The 16,690-nt window shown below is 36.4% G+C and overlaps 1 protein-coding gene across 4 annotated transcripts in view; it reads left to right on the top strand.

The window, feature by feature from the left end:
- The window catches only part of LOC123308564 (nephrin-like), a 508,306-nt gene that overhangs the window by 378,775 nt on the left and 112,841 nt on the right, over positions 1-16,690 (top strand). For all 4 annotated transcript variants that reach the window (XM_044891287.1, XM_044891288.1, XM_044891285.1 and 1 more), the window contains exon 6: positions 6,337-6,429. In XM_044891287.1, coding sequence (XP_044747222.1) covers positions 6,337-6,429 — 93 coding nt within the window. The remainder of the gene's footprint in view (positions 1-6,336; positions 6,430-16,690) is intronic.

The following is a 16,690-nucleotide window of genomic DNA, read 5'->3' as shown; positions in this document are numbered from 1 at the left end:
ACTGAACTATAATTAAATGAGCTACGATTGTTGACTGCAGTAGTCAGACCCATAATATAAATTTCACTGAATGGCACTCGACTTCTAGAGATTAGAAGTCTCCTTCCTTGAATGTTCAGATAATCGTTTTTTAAGACATTATTTAATCTGATTAAGCCTGTTTGTAACAGTCGAGAATTCTGTGGAGAATGCTCTACAAGATTTCGGCAAGAAAACGGCAGAGATAATTTTGAATGCAACCCTTGAGTACTAACCCCCTCAAAGATGCAACTGAACAGTGAATTGTACCAAAAGTACGTATGTAACTGCAGAGAATTCACTGCGCATGAATTCACAAGTAAACGGGCTCTAAGTCCGTTTGCAACCCAACAGCCGAGAATTCTTTAGAGAATGTACTCGAGAATTCATGCGCCGTGACTTCTCTGCAGTTACATACGTACTTTTGGTACAATTCATAGTTCAGTTGCATACAAAATAATCTCTGCCGTTTTCTCCCCAAAATTTGGTAGAGAATTCTCCACAGAATTCTTGACTGTTACAAACGGGCTTTAGTTATGACTTCTGTAGAGAAAATGCTCACCTTCAAGAAAACACCATTGGAATAAAATATTTGTCAGCACGCTAAATTGATTCTAAGGGTGCGTTCGGTTAATCAGATATTCAATTTTTTTTATGATCTATTGAGCAATCGAAAGATGTCCAGACGTTAATCTAGAAAGAAACTATCAGAAGGTGATATAGCTATTCAAACAGATCGTCAAGCTGCCGTAAAAGCACTGAGCTCCTATGTCATTGATTCAAAGCTGATTTGGGAGTGCCGGAACAAACTCAATGAGGTAGGCAAGAAAAATAAGGTCTTTCAATCTGGATTCCCGGTCATTCGGGAATTGTAGGAAACGAGAAGGCCAATACACTTGCCAGAGAGACCGCACAAACGCCACTCACTCACTGGCCCAGAACCCTTCTGTGGTATAGGAAAATGCTCCTACAAGAAGGAGTTTATGAAGAAGGAGAAAGCCGAAAGGGAAAAACTTTGGCGGAATCTCCCAAGGATGGATAACTCCAAAAAGTTTCTTCGGGACTTTGAAACTGCTAGATCCAAAAAATATATGGATCTCAGTAAGAACAAACTACATCTACTCACTGGCTTTCTCACAGAACATTGTCGCCTAAAGAATCATCTGTGGAGAATGGGTTTGTCGGACACTGACGAGTGTAGATTGTGTGGGGAGGAAGAAGAAACTCCTATTCACCTGGTTACGGAATGCTTTGCCATTAAAACCAAAGGAAAGGGTTCTTTGGACAGGAAACTTGTAGGAGTGGGGAATTATCTTTATTGAAGCCGTCCCAGATATTGGATTTCATCAGATCTCTAGAACTGGAAGGTGAGCTGTGAAGGGCGCCATGAGAACAACTCTGTTAGGGGGCACAATAGACCTTAATTCAAAATTCAACTTTAACGCTCTCTATCTTTTTCCACAGCAATATTTTAAAAGGTATATTTGGTCGTATCTCTATGTTCAAACAATCTGCCCTTAGCCAATGTCCCAATTGTTATGAATCACCCTGTATAATATATTTATTGATTGCTTCTTTCGTTCTGGTATTTCAAATAAGTTTCGTTCCCTTTTGACTTCAATTGGATTGCTACCCATTAAACAAAAGAGGTCGAATATTGCAAAAGAAAGTTTTTTATTTTCTATGTGATGGAAGTTAACGATTACTGACTGTTATATTGGACGTTAATAACACCCGCTTGATGTTCCTACACTAAATTCAAACTTAACTGACAGTATGAAAGTTCCTTAAGGTAATCTAAAAATAAAAACCATCAACACCACCCTAGCTCAGCCCGAACCTGAAAATTCTACGTTTGCTTTTTATTGCAGCCGGAGGTTGGATCGTGACGAGAAAAACGACAAAATATATCTCATATTTCTACCACATATTAGAAATATCATATACCACACAGATTGAAAATTGTCGTGTCCTCGTGTCCAGGTAGAGTGGCAATATTGGACGCGCAACATGAATTATGGACCACATTGTCTCGTATGTAGTTTTAAATTGAAATATTACACCGCTCTTCATTCTGATTTATCCCGGTCCGTGAGGAGAGCCATTCGTAGGATATTTATTATTCTTTACAGGAAAACCCATCTCAATTTGTTCCCTCCGCAGTACGTAATCCATATCAGCATATGGAGCTATGAAATTAAATTGTGCGAGCTTTCATTATTCGCCATTTTCTGTCCTGAAGTATTCTGGAAATTTTTTCCTCCTCTTTACTTCATTGTTAGTAAAATGTCACATATTTCTGCTCCAGAAATCATCGTGATGAATCGGTCAACAAAACACAAAATATACTAAGTGACATGAAAACAAAAAAACCAGTGTTTATTAATTTGTTTATTTATTTATTTATTCATTTCTACAAAATCCAATAACAGAGGTTCACAATGATTACAATTCATAAAATAATTCCACACTTTATGTGAAAATCGTTTGAATAATATATAAAGCATCGAGCAAAACACCAACAGAAAAATGAGAAAAAAGTACACTTCATATGAGACGAAAATAAAAAGAACAAACATTTATGTTATTCGGAATTAAGTCATGTAATCTCTGAACAGATATGTCGAAAGCTTACTCCTGAAAGCTCCTAAACTAAGATTGAAAAGGTCAAGATCATTAATTAATGATCATATGGCATATTACTGGCCAGTTACTGTGGAACATTTATCTTAAGTGAGCATACTAACGGATAACTGAAAAAATTATTTGATATCTTGGACAAGAACATAGCATCAAGCAGCTCCATCCTCCCCTCTAGGCCGAAAAATTTGTGTTCAATTGAGAAACTTTTATGATCTCTAGGTAAGCTGGTTGTATCAAATCTATAATTCAAACTTTCGAAGATTTTTTTTCAACTCGTTCAATTCTGTCAATGTACTTGTGGTAGTGAGGGTTCCAGATTTGGGTAGATATTCGGTAGATAAACCCAGGGTTTCATAAAGCTTGATCGGGGAATCAACGCTTGATTGACGAATAGACGTCAAATCGTTTTCAATCGATGGTTCAGTCATGATCATTCAGAATATCATTGTCGCGCCAAATTGTGATGTTTATACGTCCATTCCATTCAATTATTCTCAATTGCTACTGTCAGATTGTTGATCGGACAATCAAAGTTTTATGAAACCCGTTGTTAGTGTTAATTGATTTGGTAAAAAGAATTTCTAGGAATATATTTGCTTAGGTCAGGATAAGAAACGATCACTTTTTCAACCATATCCATAGAATCAAAGTGATTTTCGTGTTATCGTATGTTCTCTCAAAATAGTCACTACAGGATATTTGTTTTTTCTAGCTCTAATAAGCTTGTGATCGTCTCAGAATACCTTGTGAAGAGCTGCTTTAATTCATTTATCATGCCTAGAGTGAAAAGAGGAGAAACCTCAAACTTAGCTCAAATTTTGATCTCTTGCTTACCCCTATGTAGGGTGCAGCTGTTTTTCTGACATGTTTCTCAGGCCATGACATAATAGAGATTAGCTCCAAAGAACATCGGTTCCATAGAAGTGAACAATCAGCCACAGCGCACCGATGCGACAGAGGAACCAAACGCTTGGTAATAATATTCGGGTCATTTATCAGATGAATACCCTTTCTCTGAGTCGGATCGTATCTGGGTCCAGTGAAATACCGACCCCAGCAAGTCGCGAGCTGTCGATGCTCTAGTGTCTGCCCATTCATTTATACTGGCGGCGGATTTGAGTGAGTTTTGTGGTATAAATTGTTCAACGGTTTCGAAACTCCCGCTGTATCTGGGACCTTAGTTGGTCATATCGTTGAAGTCTCTGCTAAGAGCCGATGCCATATTTTGTCTTTTGATGATATTCAGGTCAGGACAGACCTTGTTTGTCAAACAAACTGCTGGAATCACTAGTCAGAAGTACTGTCCTATGCTAAGGAGTGAATGGAGTTATTGGTTACGTACATGAGGTCGTTGTCGTTGATATGAATTAGAAAAAGTTTTGTGCGCTTGTCGAGGATCAATTCTGTGATAATCAGAACAGTGTCCACCGACAGGAACCTATATGAGAATATATTGAAAAATTAGCCTACTATAGTACCCAACAAAATTTCAATGTCAAAATATTTTATAACTCAACATATTCTCCTCTTAATTGGATAAATTTAATACAGCAACGTCTGTAGACTTTTCAAAAAAAAAGTTCCTTCTGGCTCTGCAAACCAGACCTCCACAGCTTTTATTACCTCCTCGTTGAAAGAACATTTACGACTTTTCAAACTTTTTTTCAGTTGAGGAAAGAGATAATAGTCGGATGGAGCCAAATCTGGTGAATAAAGGGGGTATTCTAGTAATTCAAACCCTAAATCACGAATTTTTTGCTTGGCAACATGGGATTTGAGTGCAGGGGCGTTGTCCTGCAAAAACAAAACACCTTTGGATAACTTTCCGCGTCTTCTCTCTTTAATTTTTTTCCGTAGAGTGGACAGTAATGTCGACCAGTAATCTTCAATTATTGTTCTACCCCTATCCAAAAAATCAATAATTATTACTCCATGGCATTCCGAAAAAACTGAAGGAAGAACTTTTCCAGCAGATTTCTGGACACGAAACTTCTTAGGTCTTGGAGAACCAGAGTGTCGCCATTCCATCGATTGTTGCTTTGGTTCTGGATCGTAGAAATGTACCCAAGTCTCATCCATAGTAACAATTCCGTTTAAGAATTCTACATCGTTTACAAATCGAGCACAGATCGAACGCGATGCTTCTACACTTGCACGCTTTTGGTCAACATTCAAACAATTGGGGATCCATTTTGCAACAATTTTTCTCATATCCAAATTGACGTAAAATATATGATGAACGCGTTCGTATGAAATATTCAGTGCTTCAGATATCCGTTTTAGCCCAATTCGACGGTCTGATAAAACCATGTCATCAACTGCATCGATATTTTCGGGGACTGACACAGAAACTGGCCTTCACAATCGTTCATCATCTTCAATGGAAAATTTACCCCTTTTGAAGCTTGCAGTCCAATTTTTCACGGTCGCATACGAAGTACATCGATCATCAAGGGTATCAAGCATATCTTCGTAAATTTGCTCACCTCTTAACCCTTTTAAATACAGGTACTTGATGATGGCTCGATACTCAAATTTTTCGATTTTCACAATTTCGGTGGACCTCTTCTTTCTTTTAATTCATTTCGTAACTCTGGTTCTTTTTTTTGACCTCAAATTTCACACTAACACTTCTAATGAGTAATTGTTCGTTGTTATGGTAACGCAATATTTTTTTATGCACGGAACTGGTCTAGTCTTTTTTTCATGTTTTTATTAAATATAGGATGGCAGAAAATATCGGTTTATTAATTACTCATTTGACACTTGTTTCACTAAAGATGGTATCAACAATAATCATAATGAACATTTATGGGCACTGCAGAATCCATATACTATTAGACAAAGAAGATTTCAGCAACGTTTTAGTGTAAACGTTTGCGGTGGGATTTTTAAAAACTATATTTGATGCCAGTACATGTTATAAATGATCGTTTGAATGCAGATTTGTATAAAAAATTTTTGGAGCGTAACCTTTTTGACTTCATTGATGACTCAACATTGTTTGAAATATGTGGTATTAGCACTATGGTGCACTACTACATAGAGGGAGACAAGTAGTCAGTTTGCTGAATAAATGGATAGGTCAAGGAGGACCAATACAATGGCCATAGCGTCCGCCTGGACATTTTGAAGAATTTTTATAGTATCAAAATTTCCATTTATTATTATGATTTGAACATAAAAATGCTTGTATCTTCTAAACAAAAACGAATCGGATATAAGTTCATAGGAAAAAAAATGTTCAGAATAATCACAGCTACCATCTGTCAAAGTTTGTCATAGAGCTTGTAGAACACCCTGTATAAAGCCATTTTTTTCTCTTCTTTCGTACAACTACTTCTTTGTCCCTAATGAAAGATGAAAAGCGATCGTCGGACAGTTTTTCAATTCCAAAAATGAAAAAGTGAGAATTTAAATAATTTTCAGACTTTTTTCACAATTTAGTTTCAGAATGGTGGAAATTAGTGTCCTTAGTGACTTCTGAAATATTGGTATGAAAGTTGCAGCATTTCTAATATTTCAATATGTATTGAGAAATATGGCACTGCCAGTATTGCGGTTCATTAACCGGTTACACAATCAGGAATCACGAAGTATCGTCACCTTCATTTACGAACCCCGTTGAATTTCGCGGTGGAGCACTACCAGTGTTGATTTATGTCTTGTTTACAGGTTCATAGGGTATGGTGGTTACGTGATGGAGAACGAATACTGAGCAACGCAACCTCAGGCATTATAGTCAGCAACCAAACATTAGTGCTTCAGGTGGGTAGAATGTAAATCATATTTAATTTCATTAGTTCCATGACAGGCCGTGTTTTACTCCGCCAAGTCCAGGAGCTGTTTTTGCCCGACAAAATTACATTACTTCTGGGCAAATAAAATTATAATCCCGTGAAAATTGCGCTGATTTTCCGTCGGTTGGTTTTATGTTGTTTCTTCCATCTATTCCAGTTATGGAATGAAACCGGTTCAGTTTTGGGGTCTCGCAATCAGATCCCTTTAGATATTTATGATTTAGGGCCAACAGTCGAATTACCGATATTGAATTTCTGTTCGGTAATGAAAATTTCGTTCACTCTCTGGGCGTCAGCTTCGACTCATATTAGTTATGCCTCACTCAATCAGTGAAAATTTGAATGATCCTGAAGAGAGTCTGGGAGCACTGTTAAAAACTTCTTTAACGAAATAAATTCCAGAAATGATGCCCTGGCTGGAATAGCACTTATGCCGGATAGCAAATTCATGTGGAAATAACTCTCGAAAGTCTTGGGAAAGATATGAGGCTGAAGCCGAAAATGATACTGTGGTAATACTTCGATTTCTGCCCTCATATACAAGGAGTTCACAAATTCATGCGACAAAATTCAGGAGGTGACTGCCCGTATGAAATTAAGGTGTGTCTTTTCTATAACAAAATTTCCTCAACCCAGCCCTTTCTGAGATATCAGCCCTAAAATGTGGTGAATAAAATTCAGTTTCAAACTTTTTTCTTTAATTCCAGCAGAGCTAGAAACTTAAAATTCTGTAATTTTTGTACACTCGCAAAGCACTAACCACGGGTATTTTTCAATATTCCTGTTACATTAAACGGAGGTGAAATTAGCAACTTTATTTCATATCAAAATAAAGAAAAAAAAATGAAAACTAAATTTTATTCACCACCTTTTAGGGGTGATATCACGGAATGGGGTGGGCTGAGGAAATTTTGTAATAGGAAAGACCCATCTTAATGTCATGCGAACATTCATCTCCTGAATTTTGTCGCATGAATTTGCTCCCTGTACCACAACAATAAATAATTCAACTCGGTCCTGATTGTAAACACCTTCACACATCCAAAAATCAACAGTCAAAATCACAGTGGCTGCTCGTGATCTAGTTCACTAGGGGGCTACTTTTAGAATAATAATAAAAATATGAAATTTTAAAACCAGTTTTCCGCAAAATTTGATGCAATTTATAATTCTTTTTAAAACATACCTGTTCTTATCTACTTGCTCGTTGTGCTTAATAATATTATTCCGGTGAGCTGAATCTAATTGAGCAGTGATATTAGTCGTTACCAGAAAAGCTAATTCTGTCGAACAATTTACATGCTTGGCAGATAGCTCATGCTTCTTAATTTTTTCATGAAGTTGCTTCAAATCTCTAAATCCTGCCCTTGCCCATACGTTATACACTTGTTATACACGTTATACACTTGTCTTGAGAATCGTTTTGTGTAAGAAGTTTTTCGAGTTTTATCTGCCTGGGTTAAATTTAAATCGGGAGTCGGTCTACCCAGTAGTTTAATACGGCTTCTTTCCGCCAGCGAAATCAGTTTTTAAAATATTTTGAACACTATTGTGCGCCATTATTTCAAAACGTAAACAAATACGAACACACGCTAGGTTTTATATGCCCTAGCGGCTAGACTAAAGCGGAAAGCGGATAGGAGCGACTTTTATCGTAGCCCTTTTACTCGTTAAAACTTCGTATCTGACCGACACGAAGAGTTGCGGCTGGAGCCGAATGTCTGCCCGAATGCAAGAATTCGGGGCTATACGATTCATCGCCCATGCAGGGACGAACTGCTAGATTATGATTGAAATAAACAAAACTGCAGGAGTCGCATGAAAGTTTTACATTAATAAATTATATAAATAACCGTGGAATGTAATATTTTCATTTAAAATCGTATGGGAAGGTTACGAAGGCGTAGAAGGGCCACATAATATTTTAAAAATATTTTTCCTTAAATTCCGACTTCAAAGTCGGAATTTAGTTAAATTCCGAGTTCAAAGTCGGAATTTAACTAAATTCCGAGTTCAAAGTCGGAATTTAACTAAATTCCGAGTTCAAAGTCGGAATTTAACTAAATTCCGAGTTCAAAGTCGGAATTTAGTAAAATTCCGACTTTGAAGTCGGAACCTTACCTCTACCTGTCTAAGACTATAATTTCATAATTATTCAAAAACATGGACCTAATGATAATTATCTCCAATAAAATACATCAAGTTCAATATTTATTAAAGAACAACGTGTTTATTTTGTGAAATCTGAATCCTCTCATGAATATCTCAGCATATTTGGAAATGAACCAATTCGTCATAGAGCTGCCTATTTGAGGTTTTCTCACCGTTGTAATGACCTCTTCATGTAAGAAACATCTAAGCACACCGGGTGTACCTCGGGGTGTACTGATTTCGTGTCCATTGAGATAGCCTCACGAGTACATATGGGAAGGGAATTTTTTCATAGAATATCCGAACTATACCTAAAAAACAGTTATGTCTAAAAAAATATTCATGTCATATCATGTCTGTGAAAGGTCATATCATTGTTATGACCTCTCATAGAAGAAAACTCAAATAATAATGTACACCCTGTATACATAATTATTCATTCATCATAAATGTGGGAACACCTTGTATTATAAGAATTTGAATATTTGTAGAAAAGCAAACTGTAATTCAGGAACAAAACTACGTCGTCGTAGAACACCCCGTAGAAGTTCGGAACTGAATAAAATTCCGAGTTTGAAGTCGGAATTTAGTAAATTCCGACTTTGAACTCGGAATTTAGTAAATTCCGACTTTGAACTCGGAATTTAGTTAAATTCCGATTTTGAACTCGGAATTTTGTTAGATTCCGAAGTCGGAATTTAAGGAAAAATATTTTTAAAATATTATGTGGCCCTTCTACGCCTTCGTAGAAGGTAAATAACATAAAAGGAATGATTTCTTGTGATTTTTTGTATGGGGGGCCCTATAGCCCTCACAGACCGGCCGCCACTGCAAAATCATCGAATGAAGAAAAATATCGCCAAGACTGGCGGAGGTGCAGGCCAAATTGCCGAAGGAGCTGGTACCTTTGCTAGAACAGTCTGTCATTAATTCTGTGAAAGAAACTTATTCATTATTAGCAAACTAAACGATTACTATTAAATAGTAAAAATATATATGTGAATTATTATCTGTTTGTGTAGGAATTTTTCATTAGGATATCTTAACCTTTCTGCAAAAACCAGAAAGCATTCTCTCATATGAATAATTTCCACAAAGTGGTGGTATTGTATCACCAATTGACTTGGTTATACAGGGTGTGCCGGGATTAACTGTACATACTCTTATCAGAGATAAAGTACGATCAAAGTACGGATTGACTATAAAAATTTAATTTCTGGCTTTCGCCAGAAAGCTACAGGGTAATTTTCGAAAAATATGGGAAAACTGAGACCATCATCAAAGCCAAACTTATCGACGGAATTCATTGAAACTTAGGAGGGTATTGACAAATACTGAGATCGAGTCAGAGAGATATCAATTATTTCAATGTTCCAGGGAAGGACTCATTAATCCTCATTTAAAATATTCAGGGTGAAAACATCACTTTGTATTTCGTATTTCAAAATTTTTTTTGCCTTTTCGGAAGAACTTGAAGGTTGTCACATCTACAATTCTTTTTTATGAATTTTTTAAATTGGACAATTAGAAAAATTACATTTATTCATATAAACAAGACTGAGTTATCTTATGATTAAATATTAAACGAGACAGTATTCGTAAAAAATCATTTGAATAGTCAGGAGCTTCAAAGAATCTGTAGGTATCAAGTCTGAGGTGCGTTGTGGTCATTCAACTGACCCTCTTCTTTCAATCCATTCATTCCATTTCCCTTAGAGATGATATTCATTGATGAATTGATGATTCTTTCTTCTTTCTCAAATCTGCTTGAAGAAGTAATGTAAGTTTAGAAAATCAACTTGATGAGAATGGAAATGTGATTTTAAATTTAGAGAGGCAATGGTTCACAGATCATTTCCAAGAGAAATATGTTGACCATGCTCCCCAGACTTGACACCCTTAGATTTTTTCCTTTGGGATCATTCAAAGTCAGTTGTAAAGAAAACACAGCCCCAAAATATAGAAGAATGTCATCAAATTTGAAGTTTTCCAAAACGTAGGGGCCGAAATGGAAAATAATTTATTTGTCTACAAAATAATGGACCATATTTAAAAAAAAAATTTATGAAAAAAGTCAAGTGTATAGTTGTTAAAAAATGCAATCAAATTACCCTTAAAACAAGGTGTCACACAACCCCCTTTTCATTTAACGATTTATGGGTTACTGGCATCACGCTCACAGGGTTGATCGCTCACAGGGTTGATACAAATTGATTGAAACCAACCACAAAAAACTAACTCTGTGCTTCACCTGATTTTTCATGGGTGCCGAGATATTAAGGGTGGTACCTTATCAAATTGACACACTCTATGACTATCGTGTGAGATTGCATGCATATCTAGCAGCTCTCCTCATACACTCATAACAAGTTTAGGTAAATCAAGACATTGCTTTGTGGATCGACGCGGCATTGTTATTACAATGTACGTGGTAATAATCCAATTTTTCGAATCACCTATGGAGTGTACTCACGGCGCAACCAATCAAGTCCTAATTCCGGAATTGATTTGTGGCAGTCTGTCAATAAATGTATGATTCGATTTTACAAATCACGTTACATCGTTACGTTGTGGAATTTGCAGAGAATATGTTTGTGCGAGCTGGGGATAATAAGGATTCGTGTACAAATTTACGTGATGGGGCGCGTTTGTGTACGGATCTTCTAGATTGGGGCTTGCTTGCCCTTGCTATGAGACGAACACTCAAACGTCGCGTATGTCTCAGAATCAATTATTGCCTTGTTTCCAAACAGAAAGCTGAATTATGAGTTGGAAAATATCAAAGATACTTGATGGGTTGAGAAAACATCATCACCAAAATAATTTTGAGTAATTTCCACAAAATATAAGAACGCTCTGATGATGGTTTGAAACCAATATTCCAAGCAGAACAGAAGACATTATTCAATAATTATATTTAATCTTGCGCAACAATATATTCTGGCATTCTCTCATATTCCATTATGCCATCACTTAGTTTTTCTATACCAAGCGTAGCCAGTTGAAAACAACGTAATATGATAATATTCTCTACTTAACCCTTGCTAAATTGCAACTTCACAGACCACGCACTGGCTAAAAATTTTACATAGGCTGTACGGAGTAAACGTCAACCTTCATTCTAAAATTCTCTACATCTCCATGCATGTTAAAATCGTTTTTCATTGTGCTAAGTCAATTTTTTTTCGTTCGAGATACCTACAGAGCCATTGGCTTCTGGCTGGCTGAACAATAGTGGAAGTGGCCAATCTCTTCAATGTTAGCTAAAGACACGTCTACTCTCAGGGTACTTCGCCACTAGAACTGTTCGTCAAAGACTCATAAGTGGTAGATCACCATCTACAATGCAACTAGTTTTTTTGATTCTTTCAGAAAGTAGTCTCAGCACTTGCAGAATGGTGAATCAATGTCTGCCGTAGGTACATAAATTTCAATAAACACAGTAAAAAAATCAGGTTATTTCACATCTAGAATTACCTCATCCAGTTCTCTCGACCAAGAAAATCTTACGTGCTTGGGAGCAATTTCGAATAGCTCTCAATGCTCACAGGCCCCAGCTTCTCCACGTGTCAAAACTTTGTCAACAAAATGGGCACCAAGGAATCCATGCAGAAAAGATGCTTAGGCAAAGATTATAGAGTAGAAAGATAGGAAACGCCCTCATATCTCTAGTACTAAAAACCGACTACAATTTGGCCAGTGAAAACACAATTGACAATGAGATGGCGCTGAAAACGTACTGTCAATACAGAAAAACTGTTTGATAACACTTTTCTGTTTCATAATTGAAGGGCGCGAAATTTGAATTTTATTGCTTGTATTCAATTTCAATATCGACTTTGTTGAGACCAGACAACAAACATGCTGAGGAACAAAACAAAAGTATGGTGACTAATACATTAGTTTTCTTCTGAACATTGTTTGGAATCAATTGATATCAATGAAATACTTTGTCGGAAGTGCTATATTTTTATTTGCAATTTATAAACATTTACGAAAATTTCTTCATGATATGGTCCCTTTATGACACAATATAGAAATTGATTAATGAATGAACCAAACACTCACAGCATGTTTCCTAAAACTTAGACTTACCAAACAACAATTTGACAATCACTTGATGCCCAAAACGAAATCAATAAACCTTTGCATTTCTGAATATATTGAAGGAGTAGCAATTGAGAATCTTTGAATGGACGTATAAGTCATAATTTACCCTAAAGAGGCCCTTCATTCAAAGGATGTTTCCTTTGTATACCAACACATTACATGGATGAAGAGTTCTCAATTGACTTGCAGTAAAATGTCGATCGCATGGTGTAGTCAGTAGTGTTTGCAGGCTATTTTGCCCTGAATATTTTATCCACTTCCTAACACTGAAAATAAAAATCAATGAATGACCGAGTCACATGTTACCAGTTTTAATACTTACATTCCCATTTTTCTTTTTATTTGATCCACAGTTCTTCACCATACAATAATTTTCGAACGATATTTTGAGGTTTTCACCTAGAAATTAGACAAAAATTTCAATAGTCAGCAACTAGAACGAGCTGGATAAATAAAAGGTGGTACGATAATCAAAACATTCAAAATCTCTTTGATCAAAATAGCCATCTGAAATCTCACAAAATCTCATATGTTCCACAAACGTCCCCCGAATAGACTACCAGTCTAGGGCCTTCAAAACACCTTTAAAACACAGATGGCGCTCACATCACTTTAGTCGCTTCGTTTCCTATCTTTCTGCTCCATGATCTTTGATGCTTAGTATCTATTTTCGGAATTTTCAGTACTCGCAGGAATTTGATTGATTCCTATTAATGAAATGCTTGTATCCTCGTAGATTCTGTTGAATCAATCAATTGAAAAACTGATAAATGTGGATCTTGTATCATGAATTTGGAGCAAAAATTAGTCCTCTATATCCTACAATCTTAATTTGATTTCAGTTCAAGTTTAAATATGAACCTAGCTCAACTTTGACAATTCCATACAATTTTGACCTCGGCTCGAGTTTGAACTGTGAAAACGGGCCCTAGAAACTAGTTTCGAGACCATTGAAATGGTCTCATTTTCAAGTTAAGGCTAAAAAAATTAATATCTACAATCAAACACATAGGGCAATAATTGAGGACAGATAACACTTACCTTCCCATAAATATTGTGAGACAAATCCTGATTCATATATTCAATATTCAAGATCTTTCAAATTTAAACGACAATAAGTTCATAATCAATTATGGCATTTCCATTTTTCTTTTGAAAATCATAAATTTAAGGATCCATATCTCATCCACTTCTCAAAAGTATTTTTCATAAGACAAAGTCATAAAGCTACTACTTCATTGAAAATTTTTTGTGAAATGATTTTGAAAAGTAGGTAGAATCCTTTTATACGACACCTAAAACGAGGCTATATGTTTGTTACTCCAACGGATCATAACGAAAGTTGATCCATTCCAGAAAATTCATAAATTTCAATTATTATCAAGACAATTAAATCGCGAAGAATACGGAAATGTTCATTATAACTGAATTTTCAACTTGAATTATTCATTCAAGAGGGCCGAATTCGAAAAGAAGCGAGCTTTATTTTCGCCATAACCGCGGCTCATGGAAACTTCTTCAATTAGGGTAATTGCTCCAGAAATAATCCGCGGTTGCTCCCATGATCTTTGGAAGAAAAATCTGCCATCCTGACTCAATTATATAAAAGCAACTTGTAACTCTCGTCCACTAGCCAATCCCCAGAAAGACAATTCCGATCCGTGAACGAAAAAGTTGATACGATTTTCAATTAGTCCTTTTAGCAAATTGAAGCGTGCCCTGGGGAAATCTTCGCTATAACTGGGGATAGACCTCCGGATGTTTGTCTGGAGACGAACGCGTACTATGGGGCTGATTCTCGAGACTTTTCGGTCGGTTCTTCTTTACCTACAATAGCACTAAATGTTGCATAAGGAGGGTTTAGAACAATGCTGTGCAATAAATAGGGATCATAAAGGCATTATCCGAGAGAACCTATTATATTTCATTGCATTCTTATTTTACTGGGAAATAAAAAGAAGAGAACTAGTTGTTTATGTGTGTACTATCTTTGAAAATATCATGTGGGTTGTTTCCATCATCTCTTCGGTTTGTTTTTACCAACGTTCCTCACTATCGGAATGGACAGAAGATTTTCGATTTGAAACCTTAAAGATACACGCTCTGTGGGCAGATTTAAGGCCGAAATGGGATGCCAACATGATGATATTCAGCCCTTTTATTGTCTCCCCTAGTTGTTAATCTTATCACAATCGCCAGATCACTCTAGTATAACATACGAGTATACAGAGACAAAAGGTAGAACTCATGAAAATAAATCAATTCCCACAACACACTGTTGTTGATGCTGATTCGGTTAACACGTTCAAAAACCGACTCGACCGGCTTATTCGCGACCAGAATTGACTTTTTTCATGTTACTGTGAATAGGTGCTTATTTCTCGAGTTTTGTTTTTTCTTTCATTTCTTTGTGCCCATTGCATTCGAGTGTTTTTTTTTCACTTAGTAATTTTGAGTTTATGGGTGAAAACCCCTACTCTTTTTGTTTATTAATAATAATAATAATAAAATTGCTTGTACGAGGATGTATTGATATCTAGACCAGTTCCATGCATAAAAAAAAATATTGCGTTACCATAGCAACGAACATAAACTCATTGGAAGTGTCAGTGTGAAGTTTGAGGTCAAAAAAGTACTTCTCAAACCGAATTGTTACTATGGATGAGACTTGGGTACATTTCTACGATCCAGAAACAAAACAACAATCGATAAATGGCGACACTCTGGTTCTAACTAAGAAGTTTCGTCTCAAAAAATCTGCTGGAAAAGTTCTTGCTTCAGTTTTTTGGGATTGTCATGGAGTAATCATGATTTTTCGGATAAGGGTAGAACAATAACTGCAGATTACTATTCGACCTTACTGACCACTCTACGGAAAAAAATTAAAGAGAAAAGACGCGGAAAGCTATCCAAAGGTGTTCTGTTTTTGCAGGACAACGCCCCTACACACAATTAATTTAGTTACTAGAACACCCCCCTTATTCACCAAATATGGCTCCATCCGACTATCATCTCTGTCCTCAACTGAAAAAGGGTTTAAAAGGTCGTAAATTTTCTCCCATGAAGAGGTAATAAGAGCTGAGGAGGTCAGAGCAAGAAGAAACATTTTTTTTTAAAGGTCTAGAGACGTTGCGGGTTCGCTGTAATAAATGTATCCAATTAAGGAGGAATATGTTGAGTAATAAAATATTTTGACATTGAAATTTTGTTTGGTTCTATAGTAGGCTAAGAATTTTTCAATATGTCCTCGTATGAAATATTCAAGTTGTAGAAGTTCTTCAAATCCAATGGTATTCCATTGAACTTCAAAAACGGGACTGAAGCATGGACTTCTATATAGTCGAGGCTATCTGGGGTCATTCGAAAATATTAATGTACCGTTGGAAGTGTTCATGAGATTGTTGTTAAGTAATATTGCTACCATATTTTATCCCATCTTTACTTCATGTGAGACTGTATGGACAATTTTAAACAAGAAGCAGATTGTGCGGACAAGAATTTTTTGAATAAATAATTTTGACGGATTTTATTGGTTGGTTTTTCTCATTTTTCTCATTTCTGTCAAAGGCTGAAACGTATCGAAATATTATTATTCACACTACTACTGGATGGCAAGGATGGAGCCCTCTGTCTTGGGAAACAGCCTTCCGGAAGTCAACCTGTAGTTCGACGCAGATATGTCGACGTAATCATGGTTATATTCTGTTCATCTGCAGCAACTTTGGAGAGTTAGATGATAAGATAAGAGTTGAGATGATAAAATTAAGGACCTAGAAAACACAACACCCACAATTCCTATGGTGAGGGGAACTCCTCTCCTCTCTGTCGACTTGTGGCGTTTTTGTCAGCGTATCTCAGGGTTTGATATGAGTTATTTTGGTATGAGTCCTCTCCAACTACAAGCAGATGAACAATGGGTCACTAGGCCTCAGTTCAACCCGGTGGGGCACCGAAAGTAGAGGATGAAA

This window comes from Coccinella septempunctata, chromosome 2 (genome assembly GCF_907165205.1).
Source record: "Coccinella septempunctata chromosome 2, icCocSept1.1, whole genome shotgun sequence".
Taxonomy (NCBI): Eukaryota; Metazoa; Arthropoda; class Insecta; order Coleoptera; family Coccinellidae; genus Coccinella; species Coccinella septempunctata.
This window is presented reverse-complemented; position numbering and strand designations above follow the sequence as displayed.